The 20,816-nt window shown below is 41.9% G+C and overlaps 1 protein-coding gene across 2 annotated transcripts in view; it reads left to right on the forward strand.

Annotated features, from left to right (window-relative positions):
• Positions 1–19,925, forward strand: part of tmem104 (transmembrane protein 104) — a 78,874-nt gene extending 58,949 nt beyond the window's left edge. For both annotated transcript variants that reach the window (XM_031732225.2, XM_039611362.1), the window contains one exon: positions 14,656–19,925. In XM_031732225.2, coding sequence (XP_031588085.1) covers positions 14,656–15,419 — 764 coding nt within the window. In that variant the 3' untranslated portion in view covers positions 15,420–19,925. The remainder of the gene's footprint in view (positions 1–14,655) is intronic.
• The last annotated feature ends 891 nt before the right edge of the window (positions 19,926–20,816 follow it).

Genomic DNA, 20,816 nt, shown 5'->3' on the forward strand with positions numbered 1-20,816 from the left:
GTTGATAAAAGCCAAAGATAAACTTGTCGTACTTATAATATTCTTGATCTGCTGTACTTTAGGTCGCTAAATGTGCAGCGCTGAATCTGGTTAAACGTGCGCCGTTTTCCAAAGAATTTAGAGTTTTGACAGAGATGAGAGGCAGAGAGATGTGCTTTCTTAAACTAACTATTAAATAATTCTCTTTTAACGTGAGCATCAAAATCAGCTGCGTCTCCAGTGAGTCTCTCGTCCTGTGGATGAATTTCTGCGTCACCGTGCTGGGCTGGGGGAGCAGCTGAATGAGACCAGGCTAGCTGATTACTGAACATTAGAGTGAATGAATTGCTCGCTAGTAAAGTGATCACGGTCATTATCCGGCTCTTAGAGGGATAAAAATGTGAAATAAGAAATGCTAAAATGAGTAGTTAAATATAACTGCACGGGCCTCTCAGCTGCCCATATTACCAGTATAGGATAAATACTGATATGACATGCTAAAAGTTAAAAACCCTTCAAAGCTACCGACATGCATAAACAGATGGATACACTGGGGGAAAAGGCCGGCTATCAGCTGACATTCATACCAAACAGCTCTGTCAGTGGCGTACGTTTGGTCAACTACACAAACGGCACACATCAGTCACGGTGTCTGTAAAAGTCAGGACTGTTCTCAGACATGAAAGCGCTCTACAACAATCCAGAAGCAAGCACAGCACAAATTCACCGACCTCTTTACGAGAGAGCACGGCTGAAGCGTTAGTGCTGTTTTAAAACATTTTTGAGTTTCGCGTCGAGTCTTTCATGTTTTACATCCAGTAGTTTCCACTTTGTTAAACACCTGCCATGTGAGAAAAGTTGGACAGAATAAATAAACGTTCCACTTTCAATACCCTGAATTACACTTTAGAATGAGGACTTAATAACCTTCTGTAACATTTAGAGTCCAAGTACATGCTGACCTGTGCACAGATGTCTTGGCCCTCGTCGTGGCCTACTTTGTCCATCACACCATCAATCCTTATTATCGGCCTGGTTCCTTTTCTTTGCTCTGTCCAGTTGTGCATCTTTGTTTTTCGTGCGGAGCACCGAGCAGCCTTCTCAGTGTGTAGACACAGTCTGAGTTATAGATTGCTTGTTGGAGTATTTCTGCATGAGCTGCGTGCTGAGGATAAGTCAGTGTATTGTCCCACTAGAATTCAGCCTCTTTTCGTGAATGCTGTTGAGTGTGATGTTCAGAAGAACAACCAAAGAGAAGTGAATGCACTGGTGCAAATAGGCTGCATGCAGAATATTAACAAGTATGAACAAATAAACGATAAGGAGCTTGTTTGCGAGCTGGGGCGCTCGTACTCGTAGCCCCATGTTTTGTAATACTACCATCTGGAAAATGTATGTTGTGTTGTTGTTTATTATACTGTGTCCCTGGGTCTTGGTATCCACTTTATTTGAAAGCGTTGACACTGAACACATGAGACAGGAGACCCTGCCTCCCCTCCTGACCATTACTCACCAGTCCCCGGATGCACCTGCAGTCACATGTGCTGCCCTGAGCGAGGACGGGGTGCGTTTGATGTCAGAGGTAGCAGCTGGCCGGTGCGTCGGTGCCCCGCCCGCCGCCCTCGGCTCCAGCCTTGTCACAGTTGTTGCCACTCAACTGTAGTCACCTTGTTGTCCAGAGAGCCCGATTTTTACACCAAACATGAGTGATGGTGTACCTGCCTGCTGCTCGGCTGTCAGTGACATGCTGGGATATTCAGCAGAGTCACCATTAGCCTGGGTCAGCGTGACACCTTTTATACAACCCAGAATTCCTAGCTGCAGTCATTTAGTCACCTTGTTTGCAGCGGTGCCATATAAATCTAAATTAATGCTTTATAGTCACTAATAAAGGACGTCATCAGGGCCATCTGCATCTCTGCGATAACGTGTCTCACAGCAAAAGTACCTCACATGTTGGTGAAGGACAAGGAGAGAGAGGAGGAACCACAGTGCACACCTTGGATATGAATATTCAGGGTTATATATACACGATGCATCGTAGCTGCAGTTAGATGTAGTTGGAGTGTCTTCACCAGAGATGGGCAGTAACCCGTTACTGTAATCCGATTACTTTTTTTCAAGTAACAAGTAGAGCTGGGCGATATAAGATTTTTTCATATCACGATATGCTTTTTTCATTTCAGGCGATAACGATATATATCACGATATAAGCCAAATAACTATATTTGTAAGATTTAAATGTGCCGTTGCTCACAAGTAAAATGTGAAATAATTAGCAGCTTGTTTTAATTAAAATATTTATTTCCCATAATAAGTTCAACAGGGCAGATGTACTTAAGGAACATGAGACTTCAGTTTCAGATAAAGGCAAATATTGTAAACTACACAAAAGGCAGCCGCTAAAGCGTTTAAGTTTCAAAATAGAACAAACAAAACAGACCACTAAATTGTCAATTCCACTTAGAAACAAAATTTTAATTCTAAAAATAAATCTTAGGTCGTTTTACAGAAGAACAGACAAAATTGACTAACTTTTGTCAATATCAAATAAACTGAGAACTAAAGGGAAATTCTCAGGCTACGTCCACACGTACACGGGTATTTTTGAAAACGGAGATTTTCCGTTTTCGTTTTAAAAAATAATCCCGTCCACACGTAAACGCAGAAATGAAGGAAAACGCTGCTAGGAACATGCCAAAGCAACAGGTGGCGATATATTCCTAACCGTGTAGAAATGTTGGCCAATCAGAAGTCTAGAAGCCTCGGTAGGAAATAGTAAACAAAGATGGGGCATAGAAGCAGAACCGAGTCGTATGTGTGGAGGGACAGTAACTGTGTGTGTATATGTAAGCATTTAAACACTGCAGAGAGTACAATTAACAGTATTGTAGAAATTCATTTCACCGAAACAATAACGTGGCGCACAGTGTGACGTCAAAAAAGGCGCACACCTTTGACGCTGCGTTTTCTCCGTTTTTCTTGTCCACACGTAAATGCAAAAACGGAGTTTTCGAAAATATCCACCCTGGCCGGAGTTTTTAAAAATTTCCGTTTTCAGTCTACGTGTGGATGAAAGGTGCAAACGCATAGAAAAATCTGCATTTTCAAAAATACCCGGGTACGTGTGGACGTAGCATCAATCTCTCCTTGTTGTATAGCTTAGCTTTTCAAACAGTTTTAACAGTTACTTTAGTCTGACAAAAGCCGAATGACGAATTAGCGCTTTCAGTCAGAGATTGAGCATGCACCGCTTTATTGTATTTCCAGACTTGCTTTCGGCACAATTTACAGTGCGCGCTACTCTGTTTTTGTCAGACTTGAAATAGCGAAATACCTTCACACTACGGAACTTCTGTGGCCCTTCCGTTTGACAATCTCTCCAGCATTGGAACCATCATCTGTTTTTTCTTCGGTAACCTTCGCTCACGCTCTCGGTTGATTTTTCTCTAGTCGGCAAACTCCTTTCCTTCATTACCCGGGCAGCCCGGCTGCAAAAACAAATACACATGTGGGCCTTGGCGCTTGTGCTGCACATAACAAGTCACGTGACGTGACGCTGCGGCTGTGATTGGTTCGGCTCTGCGCTACTTAATTTGGATTGGCTGTTCTTTTTTTTTTTTTTTTTTTTTCTCTTTAAGAGGACAAGAGAGATGAGGTCTATCGCAATAGTTTAATTTTTCTATCGAGAAAAAGTTATTTCGCAATACATATCGTTATCGTTTTATCGCCCAGCTCTAGTAACAAGTAAAGTAAGGGGTTACTATTGCAAAAACGGTAATTAGATTACTGTTACTTTTCCGTAAGCACGCTGCGTTACTGCGTTACTAAGACTGTGATTTTTTGCGAGAGTGTCTCATGACAATGACGTAAGCGAGTGCGACGTTTGTGACAACAGCTGTGTGCAGATCAACAATGGATAATATATGCGGAGAGAGTATGAGCGTGCAGCGTTTAAAGCGTGGAAGTACTGACCTTACTTTGAGTTTGATTCCATAAAAAGTCACAAAAACATTAGCGTCCGCTGTTCACTGCGTGGGAAGAAAACTTCTTTTTACAGCGAAAAACCCCCTAAACTTCCGAGCAAGTGCCGAGTGCGCTACCACGGAGTGGGAAATTCACAGAGAAACTTGCGGATTCTTCCACTGACCGCTGCGGCACACCTGCACCAGGGTAAACATCCGCCTGCTATACAGGTGAAAATAGAGCAACAGGACCGCTGAGTCTTTGATTTTATTTATTTTCTGCTGTGTTTCACTTGCATTTATTTGAAAGACTGAGTGTAAACACAAAAAATATTTTATTTTATGTGCTGGAATGTGCAGAAAATAGGTTTAAATGTTAAACAAATTTCTTCCAGTCAGAGAATGTTGCATATAATTTAATTTTTGCTTGATGCATAAAGTTAAAAGATTAAAACTAATAAAAGAAGTTTTAAAAAGAGACTTTTTCATTTGATTACATTTTGTATGATGAATTATGCAGAAAAAGTAGAATTGGGCTGAAAGATCTATCAGTTTATTACCTATTCAGGTTGTAAATCATGTTTTTAAAAAGAAACTAAGTAACTAGGTAATTAATTACTTTTGAAAATAAGTAATAAGATAAGATAAGATGGCCTTTATTAGTCCCACAGGTGGGAAATTTGTTTTGTTACAGCAAAAGTGCAAAGTTATATAGCAGAAATTAGAAAACACTGGAATGCAATAAAATAAAATAAAATACTATGTACAATAGAATAAAATAGAATAGAATAATATATACAATACAATAAAATAGAAATACAAATACTATATACAACTGAGTAGGAAAATACAAAAACACAACTTCGTCAGAAGAAGAATTGCACATATAGCAGTCTTATTGCACATGTGTGGGTTTGTGTGTTTGATCAGCTGCAAAAGTCTTTATTGTAGAGTCTGACAGCAGTGGGGAGGAAAGACCTGCGAAATCTCTCCGTCCCACACCGTGGGTGCCATCAGTAAAGTAACGGGATTACTTTTGGGGGAAGTAATCAGTAATTAGTTACTGATTACTGGTCTTCACCATATTTAGTTGTTTTTTTCCACATTAATCTTGATAAATGTAAGGTAAAGGCAGGTATTGCTGTAACCTGTTGCAGACGGCCTCCTCCTGCCCGCTGTCAGCAGAGTGGATCATTACTGGTGCTCCAGAAGGACACTTTCCAAGCACTTACAGCTACACAGCTTCTCTAATTGTTATTGAGTCATATGAGACGAAGGGAAAAAGTTAACAGCCAGGTCAGTGCCATATGGATCCTGGGGCTCCCAAAAACAGCCATGAGGCTTACTTAACAGGAAAGCCTTTAAAGATTTGTACTCGATGTTTGTGGCTGAAGCGGTTGGCCATCCTCGATCACTAAACTGTTGACTCGGGTCAGAAACATCTCCCATTACTGGGAAAAATGAAAACATAGATTTAAACTCTAGCTCTACTGGCTGGCACCAGGATATGGCTGCGATGGAGTGACTTTAGTTTTGTCCAAAAAAATAGTACTTTTTGATTTCAGTGTAATTCATTTAAAACACTTTAAGATTGTGTCCTGAGTTCATCTTTCATAAATAACTTGACTTTTGCTGTAAGTCAAATGCTGGTAGTTTCAGCGATCTGCAGGTCTCTCCATCATCTAATGTTCTTAGTTTACAACAACATAATGTAAAGAGCTAAGAAATTCCCCGCAGGGATGCTCACAGCTGCCCACTGCCATTTTAAATGGGCGAGGGATTTAGATATTGTTTTTGAAGGTCAGGGGGACTCTAGTGGCTTGTTGACTGGAAAGGTTCTGCTCATTCAGAGCGAGTGGTGAATTATGAGCTGGTCTTAATGAAGTGAACCGCAGCCAGAATCACAGTTCAGAGGTCCTGAAAAATGACATTTTAAGACCAGCTGGAAAGCATCAGTCCTTCTCTGGCTTTCAGTGACATTCATGTTGTCAGGAGTAAAGAACTTTTTTCTTTTTTTTTTTGCATCTAAACAGTTATATGATCACGACCACTTTCACTGCTCTAACAGTGTTTTTACTGTCTGCCTGCCTTCCCTGCTTAGCATTGATGTTCCTTTGTGTGATGGCCACTTTGACTTTCTGCTGAGATGGTTTTGAGGTGGTTCGGGAATCACAATCCAATACAGCTGTATCCACTAACTAAGCTTTTGATTAGAGACACTGACGTCAGGTCTTTGTTTACCTCAGAGGTGGTATCATTACACAGAAAGATTTGATTAAAGTGATTAAAATGTGATGCAGCTTCAGCCATTTGTTAAAAAAAATCGTTAATGCTTAATCCACTTAGCGTTGTGGTTGTCGTTTATTTGACATTTGACCTTAATCTTAGGTGCAATATTAGAATTATGTTTTGTAGGCTTTTTTAAAAACATTGATTAAAATGTAAACTGCTGACACTGTCCACTGCACGCACTCACTGCTGGGTAACAACTAGGAAACCAGTGGATATACTGTATACTTACAGAAAGTAGGGTTGGACATGACAAAGCAGCTAATAGCAGGACGGTACAATGTTAGCAAGCAGCTAGCTGTAGCCTAGCTACACTGCAGGAATCTGGTGATGGTTAGTTTGTAACATTAGCTGATAAAATAACATGAAAATGCTTTGTGAAGTTATTAGACCAGCAATGAGGGTCTGACTCAATTAACTGACCTTGTCTAGACAGGTTTTTTTTTAAATATTAACGTGGATACCTGTATTAGCTAACATTATCCAGAGGAGAGATCCCTCCATGAGTCTAATGACCGAGGTTGACTTACCTGTTTGGTAAGATGGGCTTCATTAGTTACTGTATAAAGTGTTACATATGCAACGTAAACATCAGTAGCAAAATCCACTGTGGATTTTTCCCAAACATGGAGTTTGTGTTGAGCTGGTGATAAAACTTTGCTGATTTTTTTCGCACTCTGCAATGTCTTTTTGCAACAGGAGAGTCAGCTCAATTGGTTTTGCTCTATTTATTAAGAATCTGAGCACCTTTTTCATTTTGTGGTTGATTGCTGTCCTACAGGAGCTATGCTTTTGTTTTTTCAGAACTCTGATAATTGGCTGGACTCTTAATGCGAGTTAATATATCTGTTTATGCAAATTTTCCCTGATGTGTCACAGTTAATTGCCGTGCTATCACAGTTCGCATGTCATTACCAGTTTGACCCCTTTCAGCTGCAAACTGATAGCAGACGGACTTCCTCTTATTGTCGTTTTATACTTTATTGAAGCAGAGTTGTTTTGTGGATGACGTATGACTGCATGTTACACTTGAGATGTTTAACATTTATTCGTCGTTCTTCCCCTGGAAACCATTTTACTCCTGACAGTCTAATTTATAAGTTACTTTTCAGTCGATTGAAGACATGGACAATAAAAAAGCATCATTGTTATTTAACATCAACATATTTATGTCATAGTATATCATAGTATAGTATAAGTATAGAGATCTATTAATTTCTTTTGAGAAAATAGACTGAACCAGATAAATGGTCATTTTTTTTTAGACCTAAACGTTTTTTAAATGAAGACTAAACCACTTCTTCATATTGTGTTTCCTTTTTTATAAAGCACCTTGAGGTGACTGATGTTGCCAGTTGTTGCTATATGAATAAAATGAAATTGAGCATCTTTATCAAAGCATTTAAATCAGTGAAACAGAGGTTTGGCTGGCTCGTGTCTGTGAACCTCAGCTGCAGCATGGAGTGCTAAACGGTGCAGCCAACTGCTGCGCTGCTTTGTGCCGTGTATACAGAAAGCCCTATCCAACATCACAGAGCACGTTAGGAGGCGAGGAAGCCACTTATCACCCAACAAATACTAGTAATTCAACAGCCCCGGCAGCTTGCTACCTCTGTTCCTGATAGGCTTGATGTGGTGGAGGCTCGGCACAGTGAGAATTCCTGGAACCCTGGTGAGACCTGGGCAAAGAGCCGGAGCTACTAATTACTGCAGAGATTATCCAAGAGTGCTCAAGGAGTAACTCTCTTAATTAGCGATGGCAAGATTGCGGTGCGTTAAAACTGCCAGAGGGAGGATGCTTAAATTGGCCAACGTGACAAGAAAACAAGCAGCATCACCAGAACCTCGTGTTACATTCGACCACACAGCATTTCCTCTTCAGCACGGCTGCTTTTTTAAGCATCAAAACACAGCGCAGAAGTCCTTGACCTTCCTGCAGTCATCAGTGAATTGCTCACACTTAAGTACTCACGTTGTTCCATTCAAAGAGCAGGACCTCCCAACTTTCAGCTTTCCTGTGCTCCGCTGCACATGAGATTGATCACCTCTCACCTTCTACCATTTTCTCCTCATTAATTGAGTCCAGGATTCCCATCTCTTCTCAGATAGCAGCTGGGAGTCTTTCTCTCAAGGCAGTCGATGACTTCTTGGAGCATTGAGAGAGTCTGCCAGCCTTGGCTCTAACCGCATCTGCTATGTTTGCTACTAGATACAACACAGCCGTACCAGCTTGCTCTGGAGGGTCGTTAAGTTGAAGCGTTCCTCACAAGGTCAATCGTGTTCCCATCCAGGTAATATAAATCACTGGCTCAAGGAGATGGACGGGCCTAGTCGTGGGGATTGGGATACGTGGTTGCTCAATTTACTCGGCTCTTGTTGTCGCACGTCAAATGCGGTTGGAGAGTATTGGCTGGGCTCAGTGTGTCTATGTGAAGGCGCATTGAATTACCATATCTCGACGGGTAGGTGCAGAGGCAATGGCTCATCCTGTCTGTGTGATGGTATGTTGTGCAGGGCTTTGAAAGACGGGTGTTGTTTTCACGTTTCCGCATGTGCACTGCACAGACGTGGCACTGAAATCTAGTCCATGAAGGTGATTGTGAAAGTTTAACTTCAAACATTTATAACCTGTGATTCAATACAGATCATTTTTATGTCTCTGTGACCATCATTTCAGTATAGCTGCCCAAATAAGCTCCCAGAGGCCAAAGATGGCTGATGACTGGTAGATATGCAAGTATACAGTCAGATCAGACATTAGTCACTCCTATGATAAAGTCCATGAGATGTCAGATTGCATCAACGTGCGAATAGTAGCATTAACAGCTCCATTGCCTTTTGCACGCTCAATCCATCACCTAAACCAAAAGGAGTAATTTCAGCAGGGCGCACAGCATTTCCTGTTGTGTATACATGCAAGTGTGGACTACATCGATGTTTGTGACACCTAATATGCAGGTCAGTTAACTGGTTTGGCATTTTTAGGTCTTAGGATTGGCTAAGACTACGATAGAGCAATAAAATAATAGTTTAAACATCTAGGCCTTTACTCGCTCACATAGTTGGTAAAAATTATCTTTGGGTCTAATTCTCCTGAAATCATTTGAGGTTTATGTGCGAAATGTTTCCAGTCTTGTCGGCGAGCAAATAAAAACCACAGAAGAAGACAGGAGCGTTAATGGCTACAAGAAGACATGATGGGTTTAGATTAAAGCAGAGTCATGTGTATGCGCTACCCGGTTCTCTGTAATTTGTCACTGAATAATGCATTTTAAGGAGCAATGAATGCCCCTTATGCTCGCCTCTTACGTCAATCCAGAGAATTATGAGGCCTTACTGAATTTACTATGTAAATAAACTTCTACACTCAGTTAAGGTGATCAAAGCTAATATGCTTTCATTTCACGGCTGTACAGTGCTCCAGCATTGAGATTCATGGCTTATAGGTGCAATGAGTGCGATAAAATTGTCACGGCCGGACGTGATTTGCCCACCTCGTGTAGCATTATGCAGGCGAGGGCCGGTGACAAATGAGCACATTATGAAAGGCTTCAATCTAGTGGCTTTTATTCTTAGTGCTCAGCTCCTCTCTACCATCTGATTGACTTTCAGTTACTTTGAATTATAATGAGTTGGTTCCTGTGACTTTAGTGGGATAAATGAGTGCTTTGTCTCTGATCAGCATAAAAATGTTCTAATTGTGGGCCAAAAAAATGTTTTCCAATCGATTTTTTTTTTTTTTTTTCAATTTAAAAGCATTTGGAGTAATATTTCATTTTTAAGCTTCAATAAGATTTGACTGGGAGTTTCCCAGTACGACCAGCCCCATTGTCCTTGCAGGCTCTCCTGCAGCATCTTAATCTTGGCCAGACTTGGAAAAAGGTGCTTTAGGTAATGTAACCGTGCCCAGCCACCCTGAGGCACTCTTAATTAAAAGCCCCGTGCTAGTTTCCTTCCTGTGCAGCCTGTGAGTGTTGGTGTCAAGATGGAGAAAAGCTTTCTTTCTCTTCCCCTGCACCTCCGTCTCCCTGGTGTACCGCAGGCAGACGGGTATAGTTGCCAGCTATTTCACACATAGCTTCGTGCAGACAGAAAGGCGGAAAAAGATGAGAGTTTGAAGGAGAAAGAAGACAGGCGGAGCAAAGGGAGCAGACAGATGGTTTTGGTGATGACTCTTTCACACATTGCAGATGTTTTGTAGGAAGAGAGAGCAATTCAGAGAGAGTATCTATACAGCACAGATATATTAAGGAACTTTTTTGCGTGTCATTGTCCTTGAAAGCTGGTGTGTTGCCCATTCGTTTGACATCTCTGTGTAAGAGGGTTGAGGTCGTAGCGGGGAGTCGCAGAGCTTTCCCCAGAGCCACAGATTACATTGGGCCTAAGCCAAAGATGCATTAAATATTGAACAGTCATGAAACAGGTTTTACAGACTTTGTGCTTACATGTGAAATTCAAGGCAAGCGTGAAACAAGGGTGTGAAATGTAGCTGTGTCGTGTTTTCCTGACACGGCTACATTTTCAGCAAGTGTTCAATCAGGCGGCCCATCAGTTATAATCTCATAAGTTTAGCCTCTGGAGGCAATGGCCCGAGTTTTGGAGCTTTAAAGAAAGCTAAAAGATGCACACAGCTTCTGGGAGTTGCTTTCTTTGAAATGGCCAGTAGGGGGCGACCTCTCTGGTTCTGCAAAGAAGTCTGTTTGTGTGAAGGTCTATGAGAAAATTAGCCTACTTCTCCTTTGACTTTCGACCTCAGTTAAAACGCTTATGATGAGCGCCATGTTTCTCTGTTAAATGATGTTCACTTTCTGAGTAAAATAGAAGCTAAAGTATGGCGCGCATTAAAGTGTCTCTGCTTTGTGATAGATGAGTCGTTACCTTATGAGCTTGCAGTGTTGTCTCGTTGCCTTTTTTAAATTGTTCACGATAAAAAACATATATACCTTGTTGTACTGAAATCTGTGCTGATTTCGTTCTTTACGCATGCAGGTAAATTTAAGCAAGTGAATAAAAGTGCCAAACTTTCATGAAACATTAAAAGTCTGAATATTCCTTTTCAGAGATCAGATTTTCATCCGCTCAATCCTCAAGAGCTCTTTGTGGCTCTTTTGTAAAGCTCTACAGCCACACTGAAACACTAAAACAAAGGCAAAATGAGCTTTTTTTCCTGGTTCTTCTTTGGTCAGCAGATCCTCTTGACACGTTACTTTGCCTCTTGTACAGTGTAGATCAGGGGTCCCCAATCCAAGTCCACGAGGGCCGGTGTCCCTGCAGGTTTTAGATGTGTCCTTGATCCATCACAGCTGATTTAAATGGATAAATGACCTTCTCAACATGTCTTGAAGTTCTTCAGAGTCCTGGTATGAACTAATCATGTGATACAGGTGTGTTGACCCAGGGTGACATCTAAAACCTGCAGGGACACTGGCCCTCGTGGACTGGGATTGGGGACCCCTGGTGTAGATGAACAAAGCTTGCCTTGTGGCATATTGCATCCCTCCAGTTTAGCTGCTGGTCTGCAGCTGTTAGATATTCCCATCAAAGACAGTGTGAGTCTCAGTCTTTTAGAGTGATGTCAGAGTTTAAGGTATAGAATTATTTTACTGCAGATATGCAGCATATAATGGTCCGAGTGGCACTTCCTAAATGTCACCGAGTGTTTAAAGGACAGCTGATAATGAAAGCTGAGGAGCTGGCTCCTGGCCTGGGCTATGACTAACTCCTGGTGTCACGGGTTGATAGTGTGTGTGTGTGTGTGTGTGTGTGTGTGTGTGTGTGTGCGCATTTGGAGGAGAGATGGCATGCTGGGCCACATGACCGTTAGCCTGTAACAGGACTGCATGCGGCTCTCAGGAGTCTCCTTTAGACACAGCTGCCAAAGATGCACCTCCCGAAATCAATTGGAGCTGCAGTGGGAACCGCGGGACGGTTTTATACTGGGCCCTGAAACGATCGCTGGTTTGTTTTTTACGCCTGATGTTTCTGGAACAAACAGCTGGAAGGCAGTTCAGCACTGCCATCTTTATCCACATGAAGTTAAACTCTGAGAGAACTGAGACCAGAATACAATGTGGTCACCATATCCGGAATTCACCTTATAACTATAGAAATCAGTCAAATTCACCTTCAACTTTATGTATGGTGTGTTTTTTGGCAGCCCAATAAAATTCAAAATAAAAGCATAAAAAAGACAATTATTTCTGATATTTTCACGTTTATATTTTATTTTTAATTATCACACTTTTCAGATAATCTGATGGCCAATTTGGAGTTGAGTGGATTATATGCACCAAATACCTCATTTAAAAAAGTTGAATTAAACTGCATTTAAGCCTGGATTTAAACCAAATTAATAGTTAAAGACTGGGTGAGCCAGAGTTTTAATCCAGCTGGAAACAGTTAGCCAGATGCCAAATGATCAAACAGGGCTCATGCTGAAAAACATTCAGAGATTTTGCTCCAAAACCAGGGAGAGAGAGCAAAAAGCAGCTTGGTGTTCCCAGTTTGCCCGGGAAAAATGTGAAGATGGAGGGTGTTAATTTGTCTCGACGGCTCCATTGTGATTGCACAAAGGCAACAAAATACCACATTAATTTGTCAGTGATTAGCACTGAAACAAGGGTTTAATTAAAAGGTGTACTTATCTCTTTCTGTAAAAGGCAAATTTAGTCGAGGATGTAAAGGAACAAAAGCGTTTGGATTAGGGAGGAGCAACAAAAAGGATCGCTTCATCATTTGAGCCCGAGCTGACCCATGGCTGTTTCAGCTCTCATTGTCATGCACACTGGGTACACTTTGCTGTTTTATAAGTACATTAAAATCAAGTGAGACCGTGAGAAAAACGCTGACATAAACCCTCCTTCATTTCTATTTTTCATCTCTTTTATTTGTTATTTGGAAAGTTAATAACTATTCAGGAAGCCACAGCTCCCTCACACTGTCGCAGTCCTCCACTCACAAACACAAGATTCAATCTAAATATCTTTAATAACACTTGGAAGATTAGAAGATTTAACCCTGTAGATGTTAGAGTGATGTTATTGATATTTAACTAAATTAGATTTTTTTGGAGCTGCATTTGAACAACACTGAAAGCCAGATGACCAAATCATATGTTTAAAATAACTTAATTGAAAATGTGTAAGAAGTATATTTACTGTAATAGTTTGCACAAGTTTGAAGTTTCAAGTTAAACATCTTTAAAAAATATAATCTGCAAGAATTAGTCTCTAATATAGATGTAAGATGCTTATTTGATTTATTTGACTTATATTTCGGCATTTAAACCCAGAGAAATTACTCATTTAGTGTAATGGTCAACATTTCCCTTTTACTCCTGTCAGCCACCACACTGAGGCTCCAGTCACACAGCCCTAGAGACCGGTCAGGCACCCCGTAGTAACCACTGATCACTAAGGGAAAACGGGTATTTTCCTGTTGCCAAGTGCTTCCTGTTACTACTTGGTTGCACAGAGTTATATGGGTACTACTGAAAACCTCCCTGTGATTGTTCAGGTTGCTTGCAGATTTCTACAGTCACCCACAAGTTGCACTGAGGACTCCAACTTGTCTGCAAATATTTGTGTGTCCCCCAACCCCCCCCACCAACCCCCACCCAAATCAGTCAAGGCAGACGGCCAGCCCTCCCTGAGCCTGGTTCTGCTAGAGGTTTCTTCCTGTTAAATGGAAGTTTTTCGTTGCCGCTTTTGCCAAAGCGCTTGCTCATAGGGATTTTCTCTGTTTTCTTTGTATTATTGTAGGGTTTTTTACCTTACACTATAAAGCGCCTTAAGGCAACTGTTGTTGTGATTTAGCGCTGTATAAATAAAACTGTACTTAACCCTTGTATGGTGTTCGTATTTTTGTTACTCAGCCAGTGTTCACGGGTCTGGTGGACCCGCTAGAGTTTTGGCTTTCCAATTAACACTATCAAACAATTTTATGTTAAATTACTCAACAGATGTTTACTTCATCCCAATTACGAGCCATGTGAACAGCAAACATGGTTAATTTTTCCCCTTTACCTTTCTTCGGTCACATTTATGAATTAATGTGCTTCTCGTTTTTTTTTTTCAATAAAATGTTATAAAAAAAATAAAATCAGTTATAATCAAGTGTACATATCTTTATACCATATTTTGCAGGTTTTGATGGTATATACTGCCTAAAGGGGCAACGGCCTCTAAATGGCATGGGTCTCACAGACCCGAACACCATACAAGGGTTAATTGAATTTGCCAACTATGGATTGTTTTGAACTTTAACTTCTTTCATAGCTACTCAAGAAAAATAAAGTGGAGCTATAAATGAGCAGAATAGTTCTCCTTTCTACCAGCATGGTTGAATGTACAATAGTATTATACCTTTTCTGCCATCAGTGGGTTTTTTAAATCTATTTCCTGTTTTGTTTTTGTCCCTCCAGCTTTCACCATGATGATCATCTTGGCATTAATTCGCATCGGTAAAGACCACGGCGCAGGACACCCACCTGTCGCCTCCTTGTCTGGGGTCCCCAACCTGTTCGGGGTGTGCGTCTACTCCTTCATGTGCCAACACTCGCTGCCGTCCCTGGTGACGCCCATCTCCAACAAGAAGCGCGTCGGCTCGCTGGTGCTTTTCGACTACATCCTCATCCTCGGCTTCTACGTGCTCCTCTCGTTCACCGCCATCTTCTGCTTCGATAGCGCGCTGCTCTACGACATGTACACCCTGAACTTCACAGACAACTGCGACGTGTTAGACATCCCGGTGCTGCGCTACTTCCTCGGCTTGTTCCCCGTCTTCACCATCAGCACCAACTTCCCCATCATCGCCGTCACGCTTCGAAACAACTGGAAGACCCTGTTCCACCGGGACGGAGGTACCTACCCGTGGGTGGTGGACCGAGTGGTATTTCCCCTCATTACGCTCGTGCCCCCCATCGTGGTGGCCTTCTGCACACACAACTTGGAATCCTTGGTGGGAATCACGGGGGCCTATGCCGGTACAGGGATCCAGTACATTGTTCCAGCCTTCCTCGTCTTTTACGCCAGGCGCCACCTGGAGCCTGTGATGGGCAGAGATGCCGTCAACAAGCACCGGTCACCCTTCCGCCACAGCTTCTGGGTGTGGTTCGTTTTGCTGTGGGCTGCCTTCTGCCTCATGTTTGTCACAGCCAACATCATCCTGACTGACACCAAGAAGTGAGAACTCGTATCTGTGTGACCAGTTTGTGGTTCCCGTACAGGAAGCCTTATTGCTGCTGGTCGGGCACTGTGCCTTTTTATTGAACTTTTGTTGCATAAATTAAATGTAATTAAGAGTAATTTATCAAATATTTTTTGAAAAGGGACCAAATGTCACGTGTTTTATGTTCCACAAAACTAAAGCTGGAACAGTGCATGACAGTTAAAGGGAATTTATTAATAGGATTTTTTGTCAATAAACAGCAGAGAGTTTGAGTTTTTCACAAAGCTTTGCACTTTTTAAAAATGTATCCAACGGGCTTTTTGTGGCTTTTTAAACCACAAAAGAAGAGAAAGACATTTAAACCTTCTTTATCCCCCGCCGTGTTTGTTGTCCGAGTATCGGTTTTGTAAAGTTGCCAAAATTGTCAACACAACCATCACTGGAGTTCTTCCAGCAAACGCTTCGTTTAAAGCAAACGTATGGCGTAAAATTAGAGTCAGGTGGTGTTACTCACATTACTACAACAACATTATGGGCAACAAAGTAATTCTGAATGCTACAAGATGGAAAAATTGAAGTTTTTCCTTCGCAGTTAGCTTGATCGTATTGTTGTCTGGAGGATTTGTAGCCTGCTGGACGTTTAGCTCTGACTCTGTTGCAGAGCAGGTTGGTTTTGTTCAGTTCACCTCTTCAACAGTAATGGTGCTTCTAAAGTAGCAGCTGACACGTAGTATCACCCTGATACACAAGAATATGAATTATTCCACAGTGTAAAGGGCGTCTGCTCTGTCATCATGCTGGCTCAACAACTTTTTAAATGTGCTGCTTTTGATCTGCAGCAACATATGTTCTCATTGGTGTATGGTAATCTGAGTACTCTAACATGCTACTTAACACGCTGTGCTTCTTAACAGCTCTGTGGGTTGCTCCTAAAGTTTGCCTCATTCATATTCCAAACTATAGAAAAGATCTGACGGACCTCGAGGGCAGAATGTTCCAGTAAAAATATATTAAAGCAAGCGGAAGAGCAGACATGAAAAAGAGCCTGTCACATTCAGACTTGTGCTCTGTTGCAAAACTTGATAATGAGATTGGAACAGGAACCAACAGAAGAAGAAAAACGAAGGGATCGGGGACGATCACTCTTTCATGTCTGACGTGCATCCATTCCTCAGCGGCGCCTGCCTCCAATCTCCTCGCCTCCCCCTGGTGAACAATGAAGCTCCGTCCGTGACAGATCCACTGACAGATAGGCTTCCAGGAGGAGCTCCATCTCTGTTTATCACCTGACACTCGCGCCTGTAGTTCACACACAGGGCATGTCTTCCCGTCTTCTACTCCTCAGCACCCATTCATGACTCTGTCAGCCTCGTGCTGTATCCATCACGCAGCTACACCTGACAGGATAATGGAGATCTACAGCGCTTCAGCTCTGGCTGTGACGAAGGCATCCACGGCCAAAAGCGAGGGGAGCCAACTGCACAGCTTCATAAAGTGCACACTGTACTCTACACCAATGGTAACTTCACTGACACTTGGCAGCTTCGTCCAACTTCATTATCGCCCTTACACTTCCATCTTTGACCCGTTGCATGATTCTGTCTGTGTGATTTTCACATTATAGTGGAAATCATCTGGAAATACTTAAGTTCAGACTAACAACAACCAGAAAAACCTTCATGCTCGACTTATAGTGACGTAAAAAAGGTTTGCAGGCAAATGTAGGCGGTGCTCACAGTCCAAGCAGCAGCGACCTCCAGCAGCGTGGTGACCACAGAGTGAGGAATCTCAGGGAAATGCAAACTAACAGCAGTACAAAGCAGGCAGATCCCAAATTAAATTTACCTCAACTCTGAGCTGAGCTGTGATGGCTCTGACATATGACAGGCTCAGGCACCAGCCGCAACGCGAAGCACGGTGAACAAAACCCTGCTTTAAGGAAAACAGTTGAGATCCTCCATTGCCCATGATTAATGCAGTCAGGGGCGATGAACTTTCACCCTTTGGAGACAAACATCTCTGGAAATAAATGGATAAATGATGGAAATAAAAAGGTAGTAAAATGGAGTCAGTGTGCCATTGGACAGGGTCAAGTTGGCATTTTACACTCATCCTGGCATCTACTTACGCAGAAACCCACACTGACTACTCGCATTCAGACTCCAGGCAGAACATCGGATTTGGAACAGAAGTCCCTCCACAGATAGCAACATAGTTGCTGCAGGACGGCAACTTAACTGCACAGTAATATAAGCAACCTTTGTTTTTATGTAACAATGTAACCAGAATGCAACCCGTTGGCCACCAGCTGAGTGAAGCACCTGCTGCGTAGAGACGCACATCTGTGCAGACTGACTCAGACTGTGTTTGTGAATCAGTCTGTGATTATTTGCAATCCTTCACCAATCTGCAGTCGCTTTTCTATTTTTGCTTTAGTGTGACGGAGCTTTTGTTTTGTTCTTTTTGTTGGAAGTTTCTGAATACAATTTTGTGACTGTTTGTAGCCACCAAAGACAAAATTTAGCATGTAAGAGGCGCGAGAAAGTAGATCTGGGAGGTGTGTTGCTTTATAACATGGATACAGATTTCTGCTTGGCTGATGTAGTTTGGTTCCATCCGTCCATTTTCTACCACTTACCTGGGTTATGGGGTGACAGAGGCAGCCCTTTCCATCTCCTGCTTCACCCCCTCTGTTGGATGTAGAGGACTGGCCAGTCTAATAATAAACTAGGTTTACTCTAGATTAGCACTACTTCCCTTTATGTAAGGCTTTGACTTTCAGAAGCTTAAATCGTGACACCAAACACCAAAGTCCTTCTTGAAGTCTTTGCCCAGTTGTTTGGATAAAATAAATAATTAATTAAATAAATTTAATTTCAGTGGTTCCAGATTCCAGACCATTAAAAGCGCATATAACGAGTCACAGGTCAAGTTTAATAAAAACCACCTAAAGGTTATCTCTGCCTGGATGCATGCTCCTCTGTACCGCTGTGAAATTCTCCCGTGGATTTTAATTTCGGATTATTAGTGCGAGTGTCTGAGGCTCCACACCTCAGTGTTTGGAACAAATGGAGAATGACGACAAATACATATTTCTGCTCCTTGCGGACAAACCCATGGTAACATGTGAGGTAAATTGAGCTTTTATTTGGTTTGAAGCTGAAGTATGTAAGAGTCCAAATGTCCCAGTCAGCCTGATTGAACATCAGATGGTCTGTAAGTATTTCCAGTGGGGAAATAGTTTTGGTTTACAAGGATTTTCTGCACCTTTACTGTGTAAAAACATTTCTACATTGTCTTACATTGTTTTTGTTTACATCTCAAAATAAAGATTCAGGTTTTGGTTATCTTTAGGCCACTTTATGGTTAAACTGAGTATCTGTCAAAGGAAGAAGGGCATTTTCAGCTGAAACGGCAAAGATATCCACACTTTTAGTCCGAAGCACAGTTAAAACTTCCTACAGTACATGCAGCGTGTACAGGATGATTACATGAGACTCTGTGGGAAAGTATTTTATTCCGGGTCTTAATTGTTGCTGTTGTTCTCAGCTTGTAGAAGAATTAACAGTTGTGGTCAATTTAAATGCAAACACAGTTTGAGGGTGTTGGGAGGGTTCAGCGGGTCGCGGAGCGCGGAGCGCTTCGAAAGGCGCCGCAGCTTTTTCATCAACCGCTGTAATGCAGTTTAAATTGAAAGGTAATGTGCTGTGACTCGAGTGTTTTTAAGGCACTGCAGCGTCAGTCCAGCACTGCTGAAGGTTACAGGGGTGACGGCGGCTGTGGCGTCAACAGAACGCGCCCGTCTTTAACGAGATCGATCGCCAATAATCTAATTTATTGCAAATATCGGCGGTGGGTCGCGCTGGTGTGACGCCCGTCAGCTTCGGTCTGGATTGAGGGAGGAGCGGTGATGTTTAGAAGCCGTTTACATGTTTGCAATCCCCTGAAGTGAAGCGAAAAATACGAACACATGAACCCTGAAAAGATGTTTAATACTTCACCTGAAGGCAGACTCAACATGTGTGTGTGTGTGTGTGTGTGTGTGTGTGTGTGTGTGTGTGTGTGTGTGTGTGTGTGTGTGTGTGTGTGTGTGTGTGTGTGTGTGTGTGTGTGTGTGTGTGTGTGTGTGTGTGTGTGTGAGCAGATCAGCGATGAAACGTGCCTTTTTTTTTTTTTTTTTTTTTTTTTTGACCTAAACTTTCATTTATATCTGAAGAGCAGCGTGCCCGACATCATCAGCATTAATCCATTTCTTTAAAAATGACAATCTGTGTTTTGCCAAGCTTACAATCCCATGTTTTTCTTTTCTTTGTGTTTGATTTCTTTGTTTTTCTTCCATAAGTTTACATCTTGTGTTTCAGAGAGTTGTGTTTCTGATATTTGTTTACAGAGATCTGGCCAGGCTGTAATGTTTCCTGCTTTAATGGATATTCTGTTTCTTTTCTTTTTCAGTTTTTTTAATATTTGGTTTTTATGACTCACAAAAAAGTTAAATAAATGAAATAAATGATTTATATTCATCTGAAGTGCATCAGCCTTGAAGGAAAACTCTGCTTTCCTAACCCTCGGTGACTTTAGCCTTTTGTCAAACATTTAAGACTCAAACAAATCTGGTCTCTATTGTACCGTGATATTCTATTAACCGCTGAGATACGCTGCATGACCACACGAACAAAGTGACACAACATAACTTTCTCTTTTGTGCTACAGCATCAGCTCTGTTATGTTTCTGAATTTGTGATAAAAACTTGGAAGCTGATTTCCACTTGTCGTCCCTGGTGGAGGTCCAGGTTGATGTACTGTATCAACTGTTACTTCAAAACTGATCGAGTTTGTTAGTGGAAAAGAAAAATCATATTTTTCTTGGTGTTTTGAAACCTTATGTGGTGACGAGAGACGGATCGGACTGAAATCTTCAGCTTTGTTACATTTAGAATGACGAAAATGTGCAAAATTGATCCAAATACGATGCCTGAGCCCATAAACTCATTATGAAAGGTTTCCATAGACCTTCTATAGGAGCAGACGTTACATCTGCGTTCTGCTTCTGCTGCATCCACCTTTTTTACAGCCCGTGGTTACGTCATGTGAGAGAATGCCATTATTGCATCATGTCAGTTTGTGCGACATCTTGTCTCCAAGATATTCCACGATCAGCTGTGAGTGGATTATATCACAGTGGAAGTGTTAGGAAACACAGCAACTCAGCCACAGAGTGAAAGCTACAGAGGGGGGCACTGAATGCATGAAAGGGACCAACTGCAAACCACCTCTGGCATTAACATCAGCACAAAAACTGTGTGCCGGGAGCTTCATGGCGTAGGCGTCACTGGTGGAGTAGCTCCTGTGGGTGTTGAGGTGGACCACTAATGGGACACCAGTGCCAGTCCAGAACCTGTTTCATGCATTTCTACC

This window comes from Oreochromis aureus, linkage group 4 (assembly GCF_013358895.1).
Source record: "Oreochromis aureus strain Israel breed Guangdong linkage group 4, ZZ_aureus, whole genome shotgun sequence".
NCBI lineage: Eukaryota > Metazoa > Chordata > Actinopteri > Cichliformes > Cichlidae > Oreochromis > Oreochromis aureus.